The 21,992-nt window shown below is 42.4% G+C and overlaps 1 protein-coding gene across 1 annotated transcript in view; it reads left to right on the top strand.

Moving 5' to 3' along the window:
- The window catches only part of LOC110494466 (membrane-associated guanylate kinase, WW and PDZ domain-containing protein 3), a 61,830-nt gene that overhangs the window by 15,719 nt on the left and 24,119 nt on the right, over positions 1 to 21,992 (top strand). The window contains exons 3-6 of the mRNA XM_036948431.1: positions 4,467 to 4,586; positions 16,307 to 16,513; positions 18,990 to 19,158; positions 20,623 to 20,702. Coding sequence (XP_036804326.1) covers positions 4,467 to 4,586; positions 16,307 to 16,513; positions 18,990 to 19,158; positions 20,623 to 20,702 — 576 coding nt within the window. The remainder of the gene's footprint in view (positions 1 to 4,466; positions 4,587 to 16,306; positions 16,514 to 18,989; positions 19,159 to 20,622; positions 20,703 to 21,992) is intronic.

Genomic DNA, 21,992 nt, shown 5'->3' with positions numbered 1-21,992 from the left:
ACTTCATGCCTTTGTGAGACGCAGAGTAGGTGAATGGATGATCTCCGCATGTGTGCTTCCCACCATGAAGCATGGTGGAGGACATGTGATGGTGTGGGGGGGCTTTGCTGGTGACACTGTCAGTGATTTATTTAGAATTCAAGGCACACTTAACCAGCATGGCTACCACAAGATTCTGCAGTGATACGCCATCCCATTGTGTTTGCGCTTAGTGGGTCTGTCATTTGTTTTTCAACAGGACAAAAGAACACCTCCAGGCTGTGTAAGGGCTATTTGACCAAGAAGGAGAGTGATGGAGTGCTGCATCAGATGACCTGGCCTCCACAATCACCTGACCTCAACCCAATTGAGATGGTTTAGGATGAGTTGGACCGCAGAGTGAAGGAAAAGCAGCCAACAAGTGCTCAGCATATGTGGGAACTCCTTCAAGACTGTTGGCAAAGCATTGCTCATTTGGCTGGTTGGGAAATTGCCAAGAGTGCGCAAAGCTGTCATCAAGACAAAGGATGGCTACTTTGAAGAATCTAAAATCTATTTTGGTTTGTTTAAAACTTTTTTGTTTATTAGATGATTCCATATGTGTTATTTCATGGTTTTGATGTCTTCACTATTATTATACAAGGTAGAAAATAGTAAAAATAAAGAAAAAACCTGTGAATGAGTAGGGGTGTCCAGGGAACACTTAAACAACACAATATAACTCCAAGTCAATCACAAATCAAATCAAACTGTCCACTTAGGAAGCAACACTGATTGATAATACATTTCACATGCTGTTGTGCAAATGGAATAGACAACAATTAGCAAGAAAGGAGTGAAAGGAAAGGAGTGGTTCTGCAGGTGGTGACCACAGACCCCTTCTCAGTTCCTATGCTTCCTGGCTGATGTTTTGGTCACTTTTGAATGCTGGCGGTGCTTTCACTCTAGTGGTAGCATGAGACGGAGTCTACAACCCACACAAGTGGCTCAGGTAGTGCAGCTCATCCAGGATGGCATATTAATGCAAGCTGTGGCAAGAAGATTTGCTGTGTCTGTCAGCGTAGTGTCCAGAGCATGGAGGCGCTACCAGGAGACAGGCCAGTACATCAGGAGGCGTGGAGGAGGCCGTAGGAGGGCAACAACCCAGCAGCAGGACCGCTACCTCCGCCTTTGTGCAAGGAGGAGAAGGAGGAGCACTGCCAGAGCCCTGCAAAATGACCCCCAGCAGGCCACAAATGTGCATATGTCTGCTCAAACGGTCAGAAACAGACTCCATGAGGGTGGTATGAGGGCCCGACGTCCACAGGTGGGGGTTGTGCTTACAGCCCAACACCGTGCAGGACGTTTGGCATTTGCCAGAGAACACCAAGATTGGCAAATTCGCCACTGGCGCCCTGTGCTCTTCACAGATGAAAGCAGGTTCACACTGAGCACATGTGACAGAGTCTGGAGACGCCGTGGAGAACGTTCTGCTGCCTGCAACATCCTCCAGCATGACCGGTTTGGCGGTGGGTCAGTCATGGTGTGGGGTGGCATTTCTTTGGGGGGCCGCACAGCCCTCTACGTGCTCGCCAGAGGTAGCCTGACTGCCATTAGGTACCGAGATGAGATCCTCAGACCCCTTGTGAGACCATATGCTGGTGCGGTCGGCCCTGGGTTCCTCCTAATGCAAGACGATGCTAGACCTCATGTGGCTGGAGTGTGTCAGCAGTTCCTGCAAGAGGAAGGCATTGATGCTTTGGACTGGCCCGCCCCTTCCCCAGACCTGAATCCAATTGAGCACATCTGGGACATCATGTCTCGCTCCATCCACCAACGTCACGTTGCACCACAGACTGTCCAGGAGTTGGCGGATGCTTTAGTCCAGGTCTGGGAGGAGATCCCTCAGGAGACCATCCGCCACCTCATCAGGAGCATGCCCAGGCGTTGTAGGGAGGTCATACAGGCACGTGGAGGCCACACACACTACTGAGCCTCATTTTGACTTGTTTTAAGGACATTACATCAAAGTTGGATCAGCCTGTAGTGTGGTTTTCCACTTTAATTTTGAGTGTGACTCCAAATCCAGACCTCCATGGGTTGATACATTTCATTTCCATTGATAATTTGTGTGTGATTTTGTTGTCAGCACATTCAACTATGTAAAGAAAAAAGTATTTAACCTTTCTGATCTCCCCATCCCGGATCCGGGATCGTGAATACAGACTCAAGCTCATTACCATAACGCAACGTTAACTATTCATGAAAATCGCAAATGAAATGAAATAAATATGCTAGCTCTCAAGCTTAGCCTTTTGTTAACAACACTGTCATCTCAGATTTTCAAAATATGCTTCTCAACCATTGCAAAACAAGCATTTGTGTAACAGTATTGTAGGCTAACGTAGCATTTAGCATTAGCATTCAGCTGGCAACATTTACACAAAAAAACAGAAAAGCATTCAAATAAAATCATTTACCTTTGAAGAACTTCAGATGTTTTCAATGAGGAGACTCTCAGATAGCAAATGTTCAGTTTTTCCTGAAAGATTATTTGTTTAGGACAAATCGCTCCGTTTTCTGCGTCACGTTTAGCTATGAAAAAACCCCTGTATCCAGGATTGTGTAAATCTATCAGCAAGCTCATTAGCATAACACAACGTTAACTATTTATGAAAATCGCAAATGAAATGAAATAAATATGCCATCTCTCAAGCTTAGCCTTTTGTAAACAACACTGTCATCTCAGATTTTCAAAATATGCTTCTCAACCATAGGAAAACAATCATTTGTGTAAAAGTAGCTAGCTAGCGTTAGCATTTCGAGTTAGCATTTAGCGTTAGCATTAGCGTTAGCATCCAGCACGCAACATTAACAAAAACATAAAAGCCTTCAAATAAAATAATTTACCTTTGAAGAACTTCTGATGTTTTCAATGAGGATACTCTCAGTTAGATAGCAGATGCTCAGTTTTTCCAAAAAGATTCCTTGTGTATTAGAAATAGCTCCGTTTTATACATCACATTTGGCTACCAAAAAAAATCCGAAAATTCAGTCCTCAAAACGCGAACTTTTCTCCAAATTAACTCCATAATATCGACTGAAAACATGGCAAACGTTGTTTAGAATCAATCATCAAGGTGTTTTTCACATATCTCTTCATTGATACATCGTTCTTGGACACATGCTTTCTCCCCTGAATCAAATGGTAAAGTAGAAGCAGCTGGCAATTGCGCACCGAATTCGACGCAGGACACCAGGCGGACACTTGGAAAATGTAGTCTCTTATGGTCAATCTTCCAATGATATGCCTACAAATACGTCACAATGCTGCTAAGACCTTGGGCGAACGACAGAAAGTGTAGGCTCATTCGTTGCGCAATCACAGCCATATAAGGAGAGAATGGAAAACAGAGCTTCAGAAATTCTGCTAATTCCTGGGTGATGCATCATCTTGGTTTCGCCTGTAGAATGAGTTCTGGGGCACTTACAGACAAAATCTTTGCAGATTCTGAAACTTCAGAGTGTTTTCTTTCCAAAACTGTCAAGAATATGCATAGTCGAGCATCTTTTCGTGACAAAATATTGCGCTTAAAACGGGAACGTTTTTTATCCAAAAATGAAATAGCGCCCCTAGAGCTCTAACAGGTTAATAAGAATATTTCATTCATTCAGATCTAGGATGTGTTATTTTAGTGTTCTCTTCATATATATGTATATATATATATTATTAATCATTAAATAGATTGACAACCCTGTTTTGTAAACTTTGTAAACTTTAAAATTATATCAAACTCAACAGTTTTTTCAGTGATGAAGACATGGATATCTGATGGTGGGGTGGAGTATGCAAAATAGGTCAACTTTGAACACTTCCATCTCCTGAATGTTTTGACATTCAGGTCCAAATAGTAACTGTATCATCACTTCTACCATTAGCAAACATGTATGGAATATTTCATTCAAATGAAAATGGGTGGAGGAGAAAGTGATTCAATTCATATGGAATGACTATATTGACTGTGTTGGGGGTAAAAAGTTAAAAGTGTGCTCAAAGTTTCTCTGCTCCCAAGTAGATACTCAGCACCCTCAAAGCAAAGCACAGTTCATCTTCATGTTTCCCTCAACAAGTTGACAATGGAATAGTTACAGTAGCAGCAATATTGGTGTGACATCTAAATGATGCTGCAGGTGAGATAGAGACTTGGCATGTAGCAGTGCCCTCAGTAATTGCCTTATGGGGGACATTTTCAGGGACTAAAGCTGGCATAAGAAGACAGAAACAGACATCCTGTTAATGAGAGAATGCTGTGAACCCCCTAATGCTAATATCACACAATCCCCATGTCCTTTTCTTTGATCTATCTGTGATACCAGTGAGCACGAAATAGGCCCTCCCTCTATATGTTTCCTACCCTTCCTGCATCAGTGTTCATGGGCTCATTCTATATTCAATTGTTATTGCATTCTCATATGCTCATGTTTGTATTTGTTTGTGTGATTAACAGGCACCACGCGGCTGCCCAGAGAAAGGGAGGTACCGGGTGTGGACTACAACTTCATCAGCGTGGGAGACTTCCGTATCCTGGAAGGGAGTGGCCTTCTGCTGGAGAGTGGAACCTACGATGGTGAGGATTCATTAAAGAAGCGTTCAATAATTGATTAATAAACTTAGTAGTCAGTTGTTGAATTAATTACAGCTGCCAAGAGTGAATTGCATTGGCCAAGGCTAAATAGATTTATCAGGCAAACATTATTAAGAGGCTTGTTAGAGCTGAAACCTTCGATCACAAGGAGGCGAGGATACTCAAGAGCCCTTGAGCTGCTCTTTCCATTAAGAAGTCCTTTAATCTATAGAGTGGCAATGTGCTGATAGGCTGCCCCACCTGATCTCCAACCTCAGTAGATCCTCTGTAGATGTTTTAACCTGCTGAACTGTGTCTGGCCAGCTGACTCCACTACTGCAGAGGCAGAGGAGAAGCTATCTATGGTTTATTCATGTATTTATGGCCCTCTCTACCTATGAGGTCGCATGCTTCCAAAAACTACTGGAAGCTACCAGATGTCTTTATATGGCCTCCCATCCTTGCGGTATCCTCTCCGACAAAAGAGGTGTCCTCTTTATAAAAGGAAAATCTGTTTAGTTTGTGCCTTGGTGATGACACGCTGAACTTGGCTGTTGTGTGAACTCCTGTATGTAAACATAGCAAATGTTGTTATAGCAGCAGATGACAGTTCATACATAGTAAAATACATATATATTTTATTTGCAGTGTTGACACAAGAATGTCTGTTTATGGGTTTTCCTGCTATTGTATGTAGTCACTCACAGTTGAATGAGTTGAATCAGTTTTACAGTTTTACTTTTTAATAGCACTTCAATGGCACATTAAGTACTCACCCTGCATTATGGGGTTGAATAGTCTCAGAGTATTTATGTCATGAAGAATTGGAGCCGAGGATTTTTCTCACATTGTCCAATGATTATGGCAATAGCATGATCATCTCTTCTCTTTAAGCTCAGTCTTTCATACACCAAATCCTAGCTGCCTGCTGTGGAATCAGAATGGAATGGACTCAGGCTTTGAATGTTAGAGGAGCACCTCTGGTCTAGTGATTGGCCCATATCACATATCCTTCTCTCCAGTGTCTTTTATCTGAAGTAAGAGTCTTACCAACCAGACGCACAGGGTCTCTGAAGGAGCTTGGCACTGGCAGGTCCTGACTGTTGACAGTTTCAAGTTCAAGTTTCATGCACAACTCAAAACTCAATAATGTACATTATTACTAGAAAAAAAGTAAAATAAGAAATTTGAAATACACAATTAAGTAAGTATAGTATATACAGGAAATATACAGTTCCAATACCATATTTTCAATGTGCAGTGATACTGGAGTGATGGAGGTAGATACAGTGCATTCGGAAAGTATTCAGACTTTTTCCACAATTTGTTATGTTACAGCCCTATTCTAAAATTGAATAAATATTTGTTTTATCCATCAATCTATACACAATACCCCATAATGACAATGTAACAAGGTTTTTAGAACTGTTTGCAAATGTATTAAACATTTAAAACAGAAATACCTTATTTACATAAGTATTCAGACCCTTTGATATGAGACTTTAAATTGTGCTCAGGTGCACCCTGTTTCCATTGATCATCCTTGAGCTGTTTCTACAAATTAATTGGAGTCCACATGTGGTCAATTCAATTGATTTCACATGATTTGGAAAGGCACACAACTGTCTATATGAGGTCCCACAGTTGACAGTGAATATCAGAACAAAACATTTTTCGTAGAGCTCCGAGACAGGATTGTGTTGAGGCACAGATCTGGGGAAGGGTATCAAAAATGATCTGCAGCATTGACGGTCCCCAAGAACACAGTTTCCTCCATCATTCTTAAATGGAAGAAGTTTGGAACTACCAAGGCTCTTCCTAGAGCTGGCCAACCTGAGCAATCGGGGGAGAAGGGCCTCGGTCAGGGAGGTGACCAAGAACCTGATGGGCACTCTTACAGAGCTCCAGAGTTCCTCTGTAGAGATGGGAGAACCTTCCAGAAGGACAACCACATCTACAGCACTCCACCAATCAGGCCTTTATGATAGAGCCAGACAGAAGTCATTCCTCAGTAAAAGGAACATGACAGCCTGCTTAGAATTTGCCAAAAGGCACCTAAAGGACTCTCAGACAATGAGAAACAGCATTCTCTGGTCTGATGAAACCAAGATTGAACTCTTTGGCCTGAATGCCAAGCGTCACATCTGGAGGAAACCTGGCACCATCCCTAATGTGAAGCCTGGTGGTGGCAGCATATGTTTTTCAGTGACCTGGAGCCAGTGGGTTTGGCGACGAATATGAAGCGAGGGCTAGCCAACGAGAGTATACAGGTCACAGTGGTGGGTAGTATATGGGGCTTTGGTGACAAAACGGATGGCACTGTGATAGACTGCATCCAATTTGCTGAATAGAGTGTTGGAGGCTATTTTGTAAATTACATTGCCAAAGTCAAGGGTCGGTAGGATAGTCTGTTTTACGAGGATATGTTTGGCAGCATGAGTGAAGGATGCTTTGTTGCTAAATAGGAAGCCGATTCTATATTTAATTTTGGACTGGCGATGCTTAATGTGAGTCTGGAAGTAGAGTTTACAATCTAACGAGACACCTAGGCATTTGTAGTTGTCCACATATTCAGTCAGAACCGTCCAAGCAGGTGCAAGCAGCGATCGGTTGAAGAGCATGCATTTAGTTTTACTTGCATTTAAGAGCAGTTGGAGGCCACGGAGGGAAAGTTGTATGGCATTGAAGCTCGTCTGTAGGTTAGTTAACTTGGCTTTCGAAGACTTTAGAAAGGCAGGGTAGGATAGATATAGGTCTGTAACAGTTTGGGTCTAGAGTGTCTCCCCCTTTGAAGAAGGGGATGACTCTGGCAGCTTTCCAATCTCTGGAGATCTCAGACGATACAAAAGAGAGTTTGAACAGGCTAGTAATAGGGGTTGCAACAATTGCGGCAGATAATTTTAATAAGAGAGGGTCCAGATTGTCTAGCCCGGCTGATTTGTACGGGTCCAGATTTTGCAGCTCTTTCAGAACATCGGCTATCTGGATTTGGGTGAAGGAGAAATGGGATAGGCTTGGGCAAGTTGCTGCTGGGGGTGCATGGCTGTTGACCGGGATAGGGGTAGCCAGGTGGAGAACATGGCCAGCCGTATAATTTTTTTAATTTAAATTCTCAATTATCGTGGATTTATCGGTGGTGACAGTATTTCCTAGCCTCAGTGCAGTGGTTAGCTGGGAGGAGGTGCTCTTGTTCTCCATGGACTTTACAGTGTCCCAGAACTTTTGGGAGTTTGTGCTACAGGATGCAAATTTCCATTTGAAAAGGCTAGCCTTTGCTTTCCTAACTGACTGTCTATATTGGTTCCTATCTTCCCTGAAAAGTTGCATATCGTGGGAGCTATTCGATGCTAATGCAGTACGCCACAGGATGTTTTTGTGTTGGTCAAGGGCAGTCAGGTCTGGAGTCAGGTCTGGAGTGAAGCAAGGGCTATATCTGTTCTTGGTTCTAATTTTTTGAATGGGGCATGCTTATTTAAGATGGTGATGAAAGCACTTTTAAAGAATAACCAGGCATCCTCTACTGACGGAATGTCACGGAATATCTATGAGGGTGCCCGTGTTTACGGATTTGGGGTTGTACCTGGTAGGTTCATTGATAATTTGTGTGAGATTGAGGGCATCTATCTTAGATTGTAGGAAGGCCCTGGTGTTAAGCATGTCCCAGGTTAGGTCACCTAACAGTATGAGCTCTGACGACAGATGGGGGGCAATCATTCCACATATGGTGTTCAGGGCACAGCTGGGGTCAGAAGGTGGATTCTTAAAATGTAGAAGCTGAAATGTTTTGGGCACAGACCTGGATAGTATGACAGAACTCTGCAGGCTAACTCCACCCCCTTTGGCAGTTCTTTAAGCAATGGTTTTTTTCTGGCCACTTTTACGTAATGCCCAGCTCCCTGCAGTGTGCGGCATAAAATGGTCCTATTGACAGATACTCCAATCTCCCCTGTGGAGGTTTGCAGCTCCTTCTGGGTTATCTTTGGTCTCTTTGCTGCCTCTCTGATTAATGCCCTCCTTGCCTGGTCTGTGAGTTTTGGTGGGCGACCCTCTCTTGGCAGGTTTGTTGTGGTGCCATATTCTTTCCATGTTTTAATAATGGATTTAATGGTGCTCTGTGGGATGTTCAAAGTTTCTGATATATTTTTTTTAACCCAACCCTGATCTGTACTTCTCCACAACTTTGTCCCTGACCTGTTTGGAGAGCTCCTTGATCTTCAACGTGCTGCTTGCTTGGTGGTGCCCCTTGCTTAGTGGTGTTGCAGACTCTGGGGCTTTTCAGAACTGGTGTATATATACTGAGATCATGTGACAGATCATGTGACACTTAGATTGCACACAGGTGGACTTTATTTAACTAATTATGTGACTTCTGAAGGTGATTGGTTGCACCAGATCTTATTTAGGGGCTTCATAGCAAAGGGCGTGAATACATATGCACACACCACTTTTCCGTTTTATATTTTTATAATTTTTTAAATTTCACTTCACCAATTTGGACTATTTTGTGTATGTCCATTACATGAAATCCAAATAAAAATCCATTTAAATTACAGATTGTAATGCCACAAAATAGAAAACGCCAAGGGGGATGAATACTTTTGCAAGGCACTGTATATCCCCCATAGTTAAGGAGGGCTTTGTCACACAGACTCACCCAGTGCAATGCCAGACCTGCCCCGCCCAGTGAGCTGAGGCCTCTTCCTTCTCCCAGGCGGTGATGCTGGGATGCAGTTCATGCCAGGGTGGCCCACAGGGTCCCAGGTTTCATGCCAAGCAGACACAGCCATCTGTGCCAGGCTCTGAGAGGGAGTCCGTCTGGGCTCAGCCCTCACTCTGGCGCTGCTCTTCTGTGTGGTTCAGGTCGGGTCAGGCAGCACAGCACAGGGACAGCTGCCCAGAAATTAACAAAGCACATGGTTTGGGGCTGCTGACATAACTGTTACCAGGAAATGGGAGAGTCTGTCTAATTCAAATTCTTGTCAAATGTTCTTGGGCCAGGGAATCCCACTGTGTTCATGATTCTGATTCCTATGAGAACTGTGAGTACATACATTATGAGTGTACATATTATATTAAACAGTAAGGTGACTCATCAACCTCTTGGCATTTGCCATGTTTAAGTAATGTCAAACAAGCCACCCCTTTGCTTGTCAGTTTATGAGGCCTCCCCATAGTTTAAAATAACAAATTATAGCAGAAATCTCCCCTGACAGGGCGCTTTCACACTCCTTCAGATTTATGACACACTTTTACCCAGAGATATGTTTTTGTAAGTAATTCATCAACGTGCTACAGCATCTGACTGATGAATGGCAGAGACGGGCAGGGATTAGCGAGCGGCCCCCAATCTCTCCCTGCTATCTCTGTTCCACCGGTGTTAATGAAACCATCTCTGAAAAATGCAGATGAGTGTCATTCGGAGAACGGTGGTGAGTGTTGAGCCCATAGCGCGACACATGACAATTGGAGGGAGATGCTTTGATCCACTTTACCATACTGTAGCTACTATCATTCTGCGTGTTAGGGGCCCTTGACTGACAGAGATGGGGCTTTTCAAAGACACAGCTGAACAAGTATTGTTTGGTCATTGAAATGGAAGGATTTTCCACCAAGCATTGTGTTGTATTTGCTGCACTTGCTTTTTTTTAAGTCTTTGTCCTATTTCCCCACTTTGTTACCTTATAGAGAGATAACAAATCTGTTTTTTGAGTTTGTGCATATCTTCTATAATAGACATACCTGCAATGTTTACATTTTAATAGGTGGAGAGATAGATAAAAATGTTTATAAGATGAGAATAAGCACAGTTCAAATGAAAAGGAGATCAATTTTACAGAGGGTAATTATTTTGCTGAAAACCCTATTTCCCAGTGGCATCTTTTCCCGGTTCTTTAATTAAGCTGCTTATGAATTATGTTTCCACTGAATAGGCTCTGTGTAATTGTTACTTTTTGTATAGCAATGTAAGTATTTGACCTTAAAATGTAATATTGCCTAAATATAATTCCATATTACTCCCATGAACATATTCACATGTTTAGCAAACAAATACACGTAAAATATTGTTGGCTTCTCAAATCAGTGTGCACATAAAAAATATCTTAATGAATGTTGAATAATTACATTTTCTGTGCATTCATTTTTATACACAGTGTTCAACAGCTAGTCAGAGATTGATCATCCCATGAGCTAAATTAGCAGATTACGCTCTATTATCTTCACAAAATATTTATAGGCAGTGTCACAAGGTTTTTCTTCATCAGGAGAAAAAACTCTCATAGATAGTTCATTGCTATATTCAATGATCAGTGCAATTGATTGCTGAAAAAATCCCTAGTGGGGAGTGGGGAGACAGGCTTCTGACAAACATTTGTGGCAAATCTTTAGCCCAATTTGACACAAATTTACAGCAAGATCATATTTTCACATGCAAATTAGTTTTGTGGCAAACTGTTGCGGCAAATTTGCAGAGACTTGCAAACTTCTGGTAAGCAATTCTGAGAAACTTGTGGTGAACATTCTACTGATTGCTGAAAAAAATGCTGCAAACTCATTATGAATATGGATATTAAATCAGGATTTTGGCAACATTGTGTATAAACAATATTGAAATGTTGTATCTACATAAACCAAATCACATATAACATTAAAATAACTTGCTTCTCACAGAGTTAACTAAACATACAAAACATTTCTAAATACACTAAACAACATGTATTCAATGCCTTAACAGATCAAAACAAATCCAATACAACTTGAAATCAACAGGATTCTAATGAAGAAAAGAGCAAAGACAGGATATTTCCCAAATAAATTGTTTATTTAATATTTTTATGTAGCTACAACATTTAGATGAAATGTGAACACTACACCAAAAAAATGCTGGGTTAAAAATGTGGTTATTTGGTAACCCAACGCTGGGTAAATATTGGACGGAACACACACTGGGTTATTTTGACCCAGCCAGTTGGGTTGTTGGGATTACTCAAATTTGGGATTACCCAGTCTTTGGTCTAGTTTTACCCTTACCACTCAAATGTGGCCATTCACTTTCATGCTGGTTTGACCCAGTAGCTGGGTAATTTTTTATGTAATTAGGTTATTTTCTGGAGGCGTGGCTTATTTTCAGGGGCGTAACTTACATATAGTTATTTTCTGGCCACCCGTGAGAGTAAATGTTATTCCTGTTCATCGTATTAAAGGACAACTCCGCCACTTTTCAACCTCATTCATTATGTCCAGCACCATACCAATGTCGACATATGTGAAAACAGCGTGTTTCTATGATCTGTGGTTAAAAAGATAAGAATAAAGTGCTTCTCTGTGACATCACAGGGTAGGATTAAAAGTAAGAAAAACTGTGATTTTCAAAACCTGCAATGAGTTTCAAGGCAGAAGGAGGGTATTTTCTTGATCTCCATGTCACTGTGAATCTCAAAGTGTTTGAAAATCACACATTTTTTAATTTTTGAGGCATAAATGTTTTACTTTATATATTTTTCTACAAAACGTGGAAAAGTGCCTTTTTCACATACAGTACCAGTCAAAAGTTTGGACACACCTACTCATTCAAGGGTTTTTCTTTATTTTGACCATTTTCTACATTTTAGAATTATAGTGAAGGCATCAACTATGAAATAACACATATGGAATCATGGAGTAAATTGTTAAACAAATTAAAATATATTTTAGATTTTAGATTCTTCAGAGTAGCCACCCTTTGCCTTTATGACAGCTTTGCACACTCTTGGCATTCTCTCAACCAGCTAAATGAGGAATGCTTTTCCAACAGTCTTGAAGGAGTTCCCACATATGCTGAGCACTTGTTGGCTGCTTTGCCTTCCCTCTGCGGTCCAAACTCATCCCAAACCATCTCAATTGGGTTGAGGTCGGGTGATTGTGGAGGCCAGGTCATCTGATGCAACACTCCATCACTCTCCTTCTTGGTCAAATAGCCTTCACACAGCCTGGAGGTGTGTTGGGTCATTGTCCTCTTGAAAAGCAAATGATAGTCCCCCTAAGCACAAACCAGATAGGATGGCATATCGCTGCAGAATGCTGTGGTAGCCATGCTGGTTAAGTGTGCCATGAATTCTAAATAAATCACAGTGGGAAACACATGTGGAGATCATCCATTCATCTACTCTGCGTCTCACAAAGGCACGGCGTTTGGAACCAAAAATATCTAATTTTGGACTCTAGACCGAAGGACAACTTTACACGGATCTAATGTCCATTGCTCATGTTTCTTTGCCCAAACACGTCTCTTCTTCTTATTGGTGTCCTATAGTAGTGGTTTCTTCACAGCAATTCACCATGAAGGCCTAATTCTCCTCTGAACAGTTGATGTTGAGATGTGTCTGTTACTTGAACTCTGTGAAGAATTTATTTGGGCTGCAATGTCTGAGGCTGGTAACTCTAATGGACTTATCCTCTGCAGCAGAGGTAACTCTGGGTCTTCCTTTCCAGTGGCGGTCCACATGAGAGCCAGTTTCATCATAGCGCTTGATGGTTTTTGCGACTGCACTTGAACAAACTTTCAAAGTTCTTGAAATGTTCTGCATTTACTGACCTTCATGTCTTAAAGTAATGATGGACTGTCATTTCTCTTTGCTTATTCTTGCCATAACATAGACTTGGTATTTTACCAAATAGGGCTATTTTCTTTACATCAACCCTACCTTGTCACAACACAGCTGATTGGCTCAAACACAATAAGAAGGAAAGAAATTCCACAAATTAACTTTTAGCAAGGCACACCTGTTAATTGAAATGGATTCCAGGTGACTATCTCATGAAGCTGGTTGAGAAAATGCCAAGAGTGTGCTAAGCTGTCATCAAGGCAAAGGATGGCTACTTTGAAGAATTTCAAATATAACATATATTTTTATTTGTTTAACACTTTAGTTGGTTACTACATTATTCCATATGTGTTATTTCATAGTTTTGATGTCTTCACTATTATTCTACAATGTAGAAAATAGCAAAAATAAAGAAAAACCCTTGAATGAGTAGGTGTGTCTAAACTTTTGACTGGTGCTGGTACTGTGTTGCTACATATGTAGAAATGTGTATTGTCTTCAACCAGGATCTCAGCGATCACTGCCTCATAACCTGTATCCGCTACGGATCCGCAGTCAAACGCTCCCTAAAACACTTCTGTGAGCAGGCCTTTCTAATCGACCTGGCCCGGGTATCCTGGAAGGATTTAGACCTCATCCCGTCAGTTGAGGATGCCTGGTCATTCTTTAAAAGTAATTTCTTCACCATTTTAGATAAGCATGCTCCGTTCAAAAAATGCAGAACTAAGAACAGATATAGCCCTTGGTTCACTCCAGACCTGACTGCCCTCGACCAGCACAAAAACATCCTGTGGCGGACTGCAATAGCAACGAATAGTCCCCGCGATATGCAACTGTTCAGGGAAGTCGGGAACCAATACACGCAGTCAGTCAGGAAAGCCAAGGCCAGCTTCTTCAGGCAGAAATTTGCATCCTGTTGCTCTAACTCCAAAAAGTTCTGGGACACTGTAAAGTCCATGGAGAACAAGAGCACCTCCTCCCAGCTGCCCACTGCACTGAGGCTAGGTAACACGGTCACCACCGATAAATCCATGATTATCGAAAACTTCAACAAGCATTTCTCAACGGCTGGCCATGCCTTCCTCCTGGCTACTCCAACCTCGGCCAACAGCTCCGACTCTGTCAATCACCATATTCTTATCGGCAGACTCAGTAGCCTCGGTTTTTCTAATGACTGCCTTGCCTGGTTCACCAACTACTTTGCAGACAGAGTTCAGTGTGTCAAATCAGAGGGCATGTTGTCCGGTCCTCTGGCAGTCTCTATGGGGGTGCCACAGGGTTCAATCCTCGGGCCGACTCTTTTCTCTGTATATATCAATGACGTTGCTCTTGCTGAAGGCGATTCCCTGATCCACCTCTACGCAGACGACACCATTCTGTATACTTCCGGCCCGTCCTTGGACACTGTGCTATCTAACCTCCAAACGAGCTTCAATGCCATACAGCACTCCTTCCGTGGCCTCCAACTGCTCTTAAACGCTAGTAAAACCAAATGCATGCTTTTCAACCGTTCGCTGCCTGCACCCGCACGCCCGACTAGCATCACCACCCTGGATGGTTCCAACCTAGAATATGTGGACATCTATAAGTACCTAGGTGTCTGGCTAGACTGTAAACTCTCCTTCCAGACGCATATCTAACATCTCCAATCTAAAATCAAATCTAGAGTTGGCTTTCTATTCCGCAACAAAGCCTCATTCACTCACGCCGCCAAACTTACCCTAGTAAAACTGACTATCCTACCGATCCTCGACTTCGGCGATGTCATCTACAAAATAGCTTGCAATACTCTACTCAGCAAACTGGATGCAGTTTATCACAGTGCCATCCGTTTTGTTACTAAAGCACCTTATACCACCCACCACTGCGACCTGTATGCTCTAGTCGGCTGGCCCTCGCTACATATTCATCGCCAGACCCACTGGCTCCAGGTCATCTACAAGTCCATGCTAGGTAAAGCTCTGCCTTATCTCAGTTCACTGGTCACGATGGCAGCACCCACCCGTAGCATGCGCTCCAGCAGGTGTATCTCACTGATCATCCCTAAAGCCAACACCTCATTTGGCCGCCTTTCGTTCCAGTTCTCTGCTGCCTGTGACTGGAACGAATTGCAAAAAAGTTGGAGACTTTTATCTCCCTCACCAACTTCAAACATCTGCTATCTGAGCAGCTAACCGATCGCTGCAGCTGTACATAGTCTATCGGTAAATAGCCCACCCAATTTTAACTACCTCACCCCCATACTGTTTATTTACTTTTCTGCTCTTTTGCACACCAATATCTCTACCTGTACATGACCATCTGATCATTTATCACTCCAGTGTTAATCTGCAAAATTGTAATTATTTGCCTACCTCCTCATGCCTTTTGCACACAATGTATAGAGACTCTAATTTGTTCTACTGTGTTATTGACTTGTTAATTGTTTCCTCCATGTGTAACTCTGTGTTGTTGTCTGTTCACACTGCTATGCTTTATCTTGGCCAGGTCGCAGTTGCAAATGAGAACTTGTTCTCAACTAGCCTACCTGGTTAAATAAAGGTGAAAAAAAAAATTGTGCTAGAGATAATGAAAATTAGGTTGAAAAGTGGTGGAATTGCCCTTAAAGTTTGTATGCTGCAAATGAAAATGTTCTTTGAATATTTTTGCACATTATATATTGCAATATAATAATAATACTACTAATAATAGTATTATTTACATAATGTATCAAAGTGGTAACTATCCAAACACTGGTTTTCTTATAGGCTCTTAAGGATCTCATGCACTTGTGTAAGCCTCATGAAAGCTAAAAGAATGGCGGTGTTCAACTATCTTAATGAATGTTGAATAATTATGTTTAGATGTAAAATGTAGATGTACATTTTCACTGGTATTGTGCTGGAGATAATGAAAATGAGTTTGAAAATTGTGGAATTGCCACCATACACTTGAGTAAGCCTCATGAAAGCTACAGTACCGTGATTCCAAGATTGTGGTCCCCTTACTTAACCAGTTATTTTTCAGATAGCCTAAATGCACAATAAATGGCAATAAATGGCAATATCTTACCATACCAGCTACAGGTATGGTTAAGAATAGGGAACGTGTCAGACACTCATATATCTCTCTCTCGTTCTCTGTCTGTCTCTCTCTCTCTAGGTAACTACTATGGGACCCCAAAGCCCCCAGCGGAACCCACCCTGGTACAGCCTGACCTGGTGGATCAGGTGCTGTTTGATGAGGACTATGACAACGAGGTCCAGCGAAAACGCACCACGTCAGTCAGCAAGATGGACAGGAAGGACAGCGTGGTCCCTGAGGAAGAAGACGATGATGAGAGGCCACCTCTGGCCAACGGCCTCCCAGGTCAGTACATCTCATACTCAAAACCCCTCTCCTGCCCTTTCTCTCTTTCCTCAGGATAGTTCTCTGTTGTACCTCACATATTTCTCCCAGTATCTGTCTCTCATGTTCTACTTTTAGCTCTACATTATGATGACTATGGACCGGGGGTGGAACACAAATTATTTTCCAATTGTTCCGCTACGAACAGAACCCCTATTTTCTTTGTTCCATTCCTGTGTTTCCGACCAGCATAGAGTTCTGAACCTACAAAAAAATTATAGTTTTTACATTTACAGTAGATAGAGAAACTTGCTACGGAATTGGATTAGCTAGTTGTTTACATGTTTGATTGGTCATACAAGTGCAGGCGCGAGATGGGAAGAGAGTGAGAAAGAGGGGGGGGCTTGGCATGAAGCGCTGAACATTATTACCTGACATGAATTGGAATGTGTTTAGGCTATTAATACCATCAGAACTACACTGAATTGCAGAAATATATACTAGATATTCTGAATATTTTTGGAACAAAAAATAACATTATTAAACGATTCTCAAGATTTTAAAATAACGATTCTGTTCCGGAACACTACATAGCTGTTTACGTTCTGAGAATTGTTTTGTTATTTTCCAGTTTTTCGTTCTTTTGCCTGAACCTATTCCAACCCCTGCTATGGACAATATCATTTTTTTTCTCTATAATATATTTCTGCTCTATACATTTCTGCTCTATATATATTGACCTATGGAGCTCTGATCATCTTCCCCATTACTCCCAGTCTGTGCTATCTGTCATGCTCTGTCTGTATAGCCAGCCACTTCCCGCAGGCTCCATCTCAAGGTTATGCCTCAAGCACATTCAGTATCAGTAACACTTTCTACTGGATTGCAGGTTACCTTGAAGGCAGCAGACTTCTTACCCAGAGACCAGAGACTCTGTGTGTGTTATCAATCAGGACCTCTCTCTCAAAGGAGCAGTCAAAATCAAATTTTATTTGTCACATGCGCCGAATACAACAGGTGTAGGTAGACCTTACAGTGAAATGCTTACTTACAAGCCCTAACCAATAATGCAGTTTAAAAAATAAAAACAATAACAACATTTTTTAAATAAGAAATTAAAGTATGTGCCCAAGGATAGCCTGACTCTAAGAGAAATGGGTTACAGTATGCCTGCTGTTGTTTTATTATCAGGCATGCAAGATGGACAGGAACAAGTCTTTCTAAGTCAAATAAATCACGTCTGCTGTACTGCAGCAATGTGGGGGTGTTAGGAACTTTTCATTCTAAACCAACCATAGATGGAAACAGTTATGAACGGATCAGAAGGTTCATGGAAAAATTAAGCGTAATGCCCAAACTTCCCTGGTCTCTCTGTGAAAGACAAACCCTGACCCCTGGCTGACTTCCTGTATGTGTCTAGTGCAGGGCTCTCAAACCCTGTTCCTGAAGAGCTACTGTCCTGTAGGGTTTCGCTCCAACCCTAATCTAGTGCACCTGATTCTAATAATTTACTGGTTAAGAAGCTGAATCAGGTGAGTTACAACTAGGGTTGGAATGAAAACCTACAGGAGGGTAGCTCTCCAGGAACAGGGTTGGAGAGCCCTGGTCTAGTGCAGTCAGTATGGTGTGAGCTGTCAGGCTCTCAGCCCTCTGAACTCTCCACAAGGAGCTGCCCCAAGGCTGCCCATTGTGCATGTTTACATGAGGCAAGTCAAAGCATCCACTGTGTGTGTGTGTGTGTGTGTGTGTGTGTGTGTGTGTGTGTGTGTGTGTGTGTGTGTGTGTGTGTGTGTGTGTCAGATTAGCATGGGGAGTCAGACTCATTTGGAGAAGTTTGCCAGTTCCTCCCCATCCTTCAAGTAGATAGGGGATATGTTGTAAATATCAGCAAGTCATGGATGCGGTAGTGTAGTATTTACTGAAATACAGAATCACATGCACAAATTTGACACGCTTATCGGCTGCATCAGTTCTGGGGAATAAACTAGAATAAGCTGTGTATCATATACTTGTGCAGAGGTTAGCATTACACAAACAGTCCCTCCATTAGCAGCTTTTTATGGCCCGAAGTTTGCAAGGACCATTTGGGTGCAAAGTTGATTGGTGTGCTTTTATTGCAGTTCTCATTAAATTAATAAATAAAATAAAAATTTAACATAGAAATAACCATAAATAGCAGTGAGACAGTATTATTGTGCCAAAATTGCTTCAAATGGCCTTTTTTTTTACTATGAATCCACCTCAGCTACTTGTATAATTTAAATCCAGGGGGAGGGTACCACATATGCATAAATACGCTCACACGTACATGCACATGCAAATGAAAAAAAGAGTATTGGTGAACAGAACACACCATCTCTTGCATGCAAATCCTGTAGCAACATCAAACCCTCCCCCCTTCCACTGCATGCTGGGAGGCTGGAGGTGTCCATGCAGGCTAACCTTCTCTCTCTCTCTCTCTCTCTCTCTCTCTCTCTCTCTCTTTCTCGGGCTACAGAGCACAAAGAAGGGGCATCGTGGAGGAAGGCGGTGCCCAGCTACACCCAGTCCAGCAGTGCCATGGACTTCCGTATGTGGAGCTCTCTGCCCGGCGATGACAGCCTGGAACCCCTGCCTCTCAACTGGGAGATGGCCTACACCGAGACGGGCATGGTCTACTTCATAGAGTGAGTACTGCACCAGCTCCTGTATATCTACTCAGGAACAGGACAAAGAGACAGCATTTTAGTCCTGGTTGGTTACACAGTGCTACGACACTGTACGCGCATAGATAACTCCTGAGTTCAAAGCTCATTAATATGAGCTTAATATGTTTCAAATGCAGAACATGCATTTATGCTCTAGACTGAATGTGGAATGTTATGTACATTACAGGTTATGCATGGATGACTATATCTGATCAGCATCATGCAAAGTATCATGACATTGTTGATTAGATTAGTGAAGCACATAGCACAGGTGTTACATAAGCCATGCCGAACAGACAGAGGATTTAGGTTAGTTAGGTAAACAAGCCAATGCCTGGACTGGTGTGGGACTCTTTCAAATCTACTTATATTGACTTACAGCCCTAGCCTACATGATTGTTCCAAAAGTGGTTCAGGTCAAAGCTAATGAATTTGATGGTTTCTCTTCAAGACAACTTCCTGACAAATCAATACTGTGTTTTAGGAACAATTTAGTAAATATAGCTCTCAGAAGCCCTTGAGTTCTTTGTAAACGGATTTGGCTTCCAGCTAGATCTCTGTTACCCGACCCGAGCCCGACGTGTTAGGGCCGGGTCAGGCAGTTTTTTCCATCAATAACTAGCTACTGGTAGGGCTCGGGTATCACTAAATTGATCACTAACATTTTGAAGCTGAGCCGTTTGCTAATGCTCTGCTGAGCAGTGCAGTCATATCTGACTAAGATCATAACATGGTGTCAGAAGTGCTTCAACCTCGTCAAATATAAGACCAAGAGATTATTTCACAGAAAATAATAATGTTCCTTGAGTTTTGGAGTTTAGAGTGACGAAAAGTAGCTAACAGCTCTCTCATGTCTTGTCATTAGGGCCTAGTGGTTAGAGCGTTGGACTAGTAACCGAAAGGTTGCAAGTTCAAATCCCCGAGCTGACAAAGTACAAATCTGTTAACCCACTGTTCGTAGGCCGTCATTGAAACTAAGAATTTGTTCTTAACTGACTTGCCTAGTTAAATAAAAGTTTCAAAAATTTCAATGAGCAGCCCAAGTAGAGCTGTTGCTATGGATACTCAGAGTGCCAAATGATAGGCTGAGAAGAACAGCTAATGAATTTACTAAAGATGGAAGTTATTTCTGATTTCGGACAGGGCCGGGCCTTGAATTTGGCAGAAGCAATCGGGCCTTGGTAAGGTAGGGCCTGAACGTCGCCGGCATCTACTTCCAGCCACAATATCATAATGAATACTCTGTATCAGTTTTCCTTCATTTGAATGCATAGCAGGATGTATAAATGTGTCAATCAGTTATTGACCTGTGTAGCTTTCAAAGAAAGTATAACAGAATATAGAGTAGGTGGGTACATGACTGTCTACCTTTACTCTCATGAAAATACTAGTGTCAGTAGCTGGCTCAGGTTTTTGAATGTTTCTCTTATCTGCCCTTAACAGTCACAACAGCAAGACCACCACCTGGCTGGACCCCCGCCTGGCCAAGAAGGCCAAGCCCCCAGAGAAGTGTGAGGATGGAGGTAAGGCTTCTGGGCCTCTACAAGCTTCATGTGCATAGATCTTTTGGTAACATGATACCTTGCCGGTCCAGACTCCCAAATAGCAACATTCACAATGGGGCAACAGAGGTTTTCTTGTCTTCTCATTTGTGGTGAAAGCTAAAGAAGAGTCTCTCTTGTTGTCTTCCTTTGCAAGCAAGTTGGCTAAACCAGGCCCCCAGTGTCCAGTCTGGAGCATGAAGTCACAAGCTCTGCTGGTCGGTTACTGATTAGTGACTTAGCGGTGCCAAAAGCCCTGGTTTGACCTATAAAGCCTATGTAAATGACGATCGCTAACTGCCCCAAAGACTGTTTTGGGCTCTAAATTTGGTTTATTATGATCAAGTTCAATCCCCACGATGAATTATTTTAAAGTTTTCTACAAATCATGATATTTAATGAAATAGTGATCCATTCTGACTACTACATTTGTCGTCACATAGGACCACGTGCTGAAACAGACCAATCACAGGGCGGCAGGCTACAATGAGGCTCATGCCATAGACATTAAGGTTGACTCCCTCAGGCAGGATGAAAACGACAACATCGACTATGATCCTTTGCTAGTTAGGGCCACTTTAACAATATTTGTTGCCATTCAGCCCCATTCAACAATATGGCGTGCTTCAAATTCAAGTTCTTTCGGCTTCATGTGTCATTAATTTTTTTTTTTATAGAAACACTTGGATGACATCAGCGCTTTTAATGTCTATGGGCTAAACATAATTTTAATGCACATGGCTATATTTTCTTATGTTTCAAAATATCCTAGAATAACGCTATCACTTCGAAACAAAATAACTTTTGAGGGGATTCTATTAACACTGCAGCTCAATCAGGTAATACACACTCAACGTTAACAAAACAAAGGAGATGATCGTGGACTTCAGGAAACAGCAGAGGGAGCACCCACCTATCCACATTGCCTGGACAGTAGGCGAGAGGGTAGTACGTTTTAAGTTCCTCGGCGTACACATCACGGACAAACTGAATTGGTCCATCCACACAGACAGCGTTGTGAAGAAGGCGCAGCAGCGCCTCTTCAACCTCAGGAGGCTGAAGAAATTTGGCTTGTCACCAAAAGCACTCACAAACCTTTACAGATGCACAATCGAGAGCATCCTGTCGGGCTGTATCACCGCCTGGTACGGCAACTGCTCCGCCCACAACCGTAAGGATCTCCAGAGGGTAGTGTGGTCTGCACAACGCATCACCGGGGGCAAACTACCTGCCCTCCAGGACACCTACACCACCCGATGTCACAGGAAGGCC

Source organism: Oncorhynchus mykiss, chromosome 17, assembly GCF_013265735.2.
Source record: "Oncorhynchus mykiss isolate Arlee chromosome 17, USDA_OmykA_1.1, whole genome shotgun sequence".
Classification (NCBI taxonomy): Eukaryota; Metazoa; Chordata; class Actinopteri; order Salmoniformes; family Salmonidae; genus Oncorhynchus; species Oncorhynchus mykiss.
This window is presented reverse-complemented; position numbering and strand designations above follow the sequence as displayed.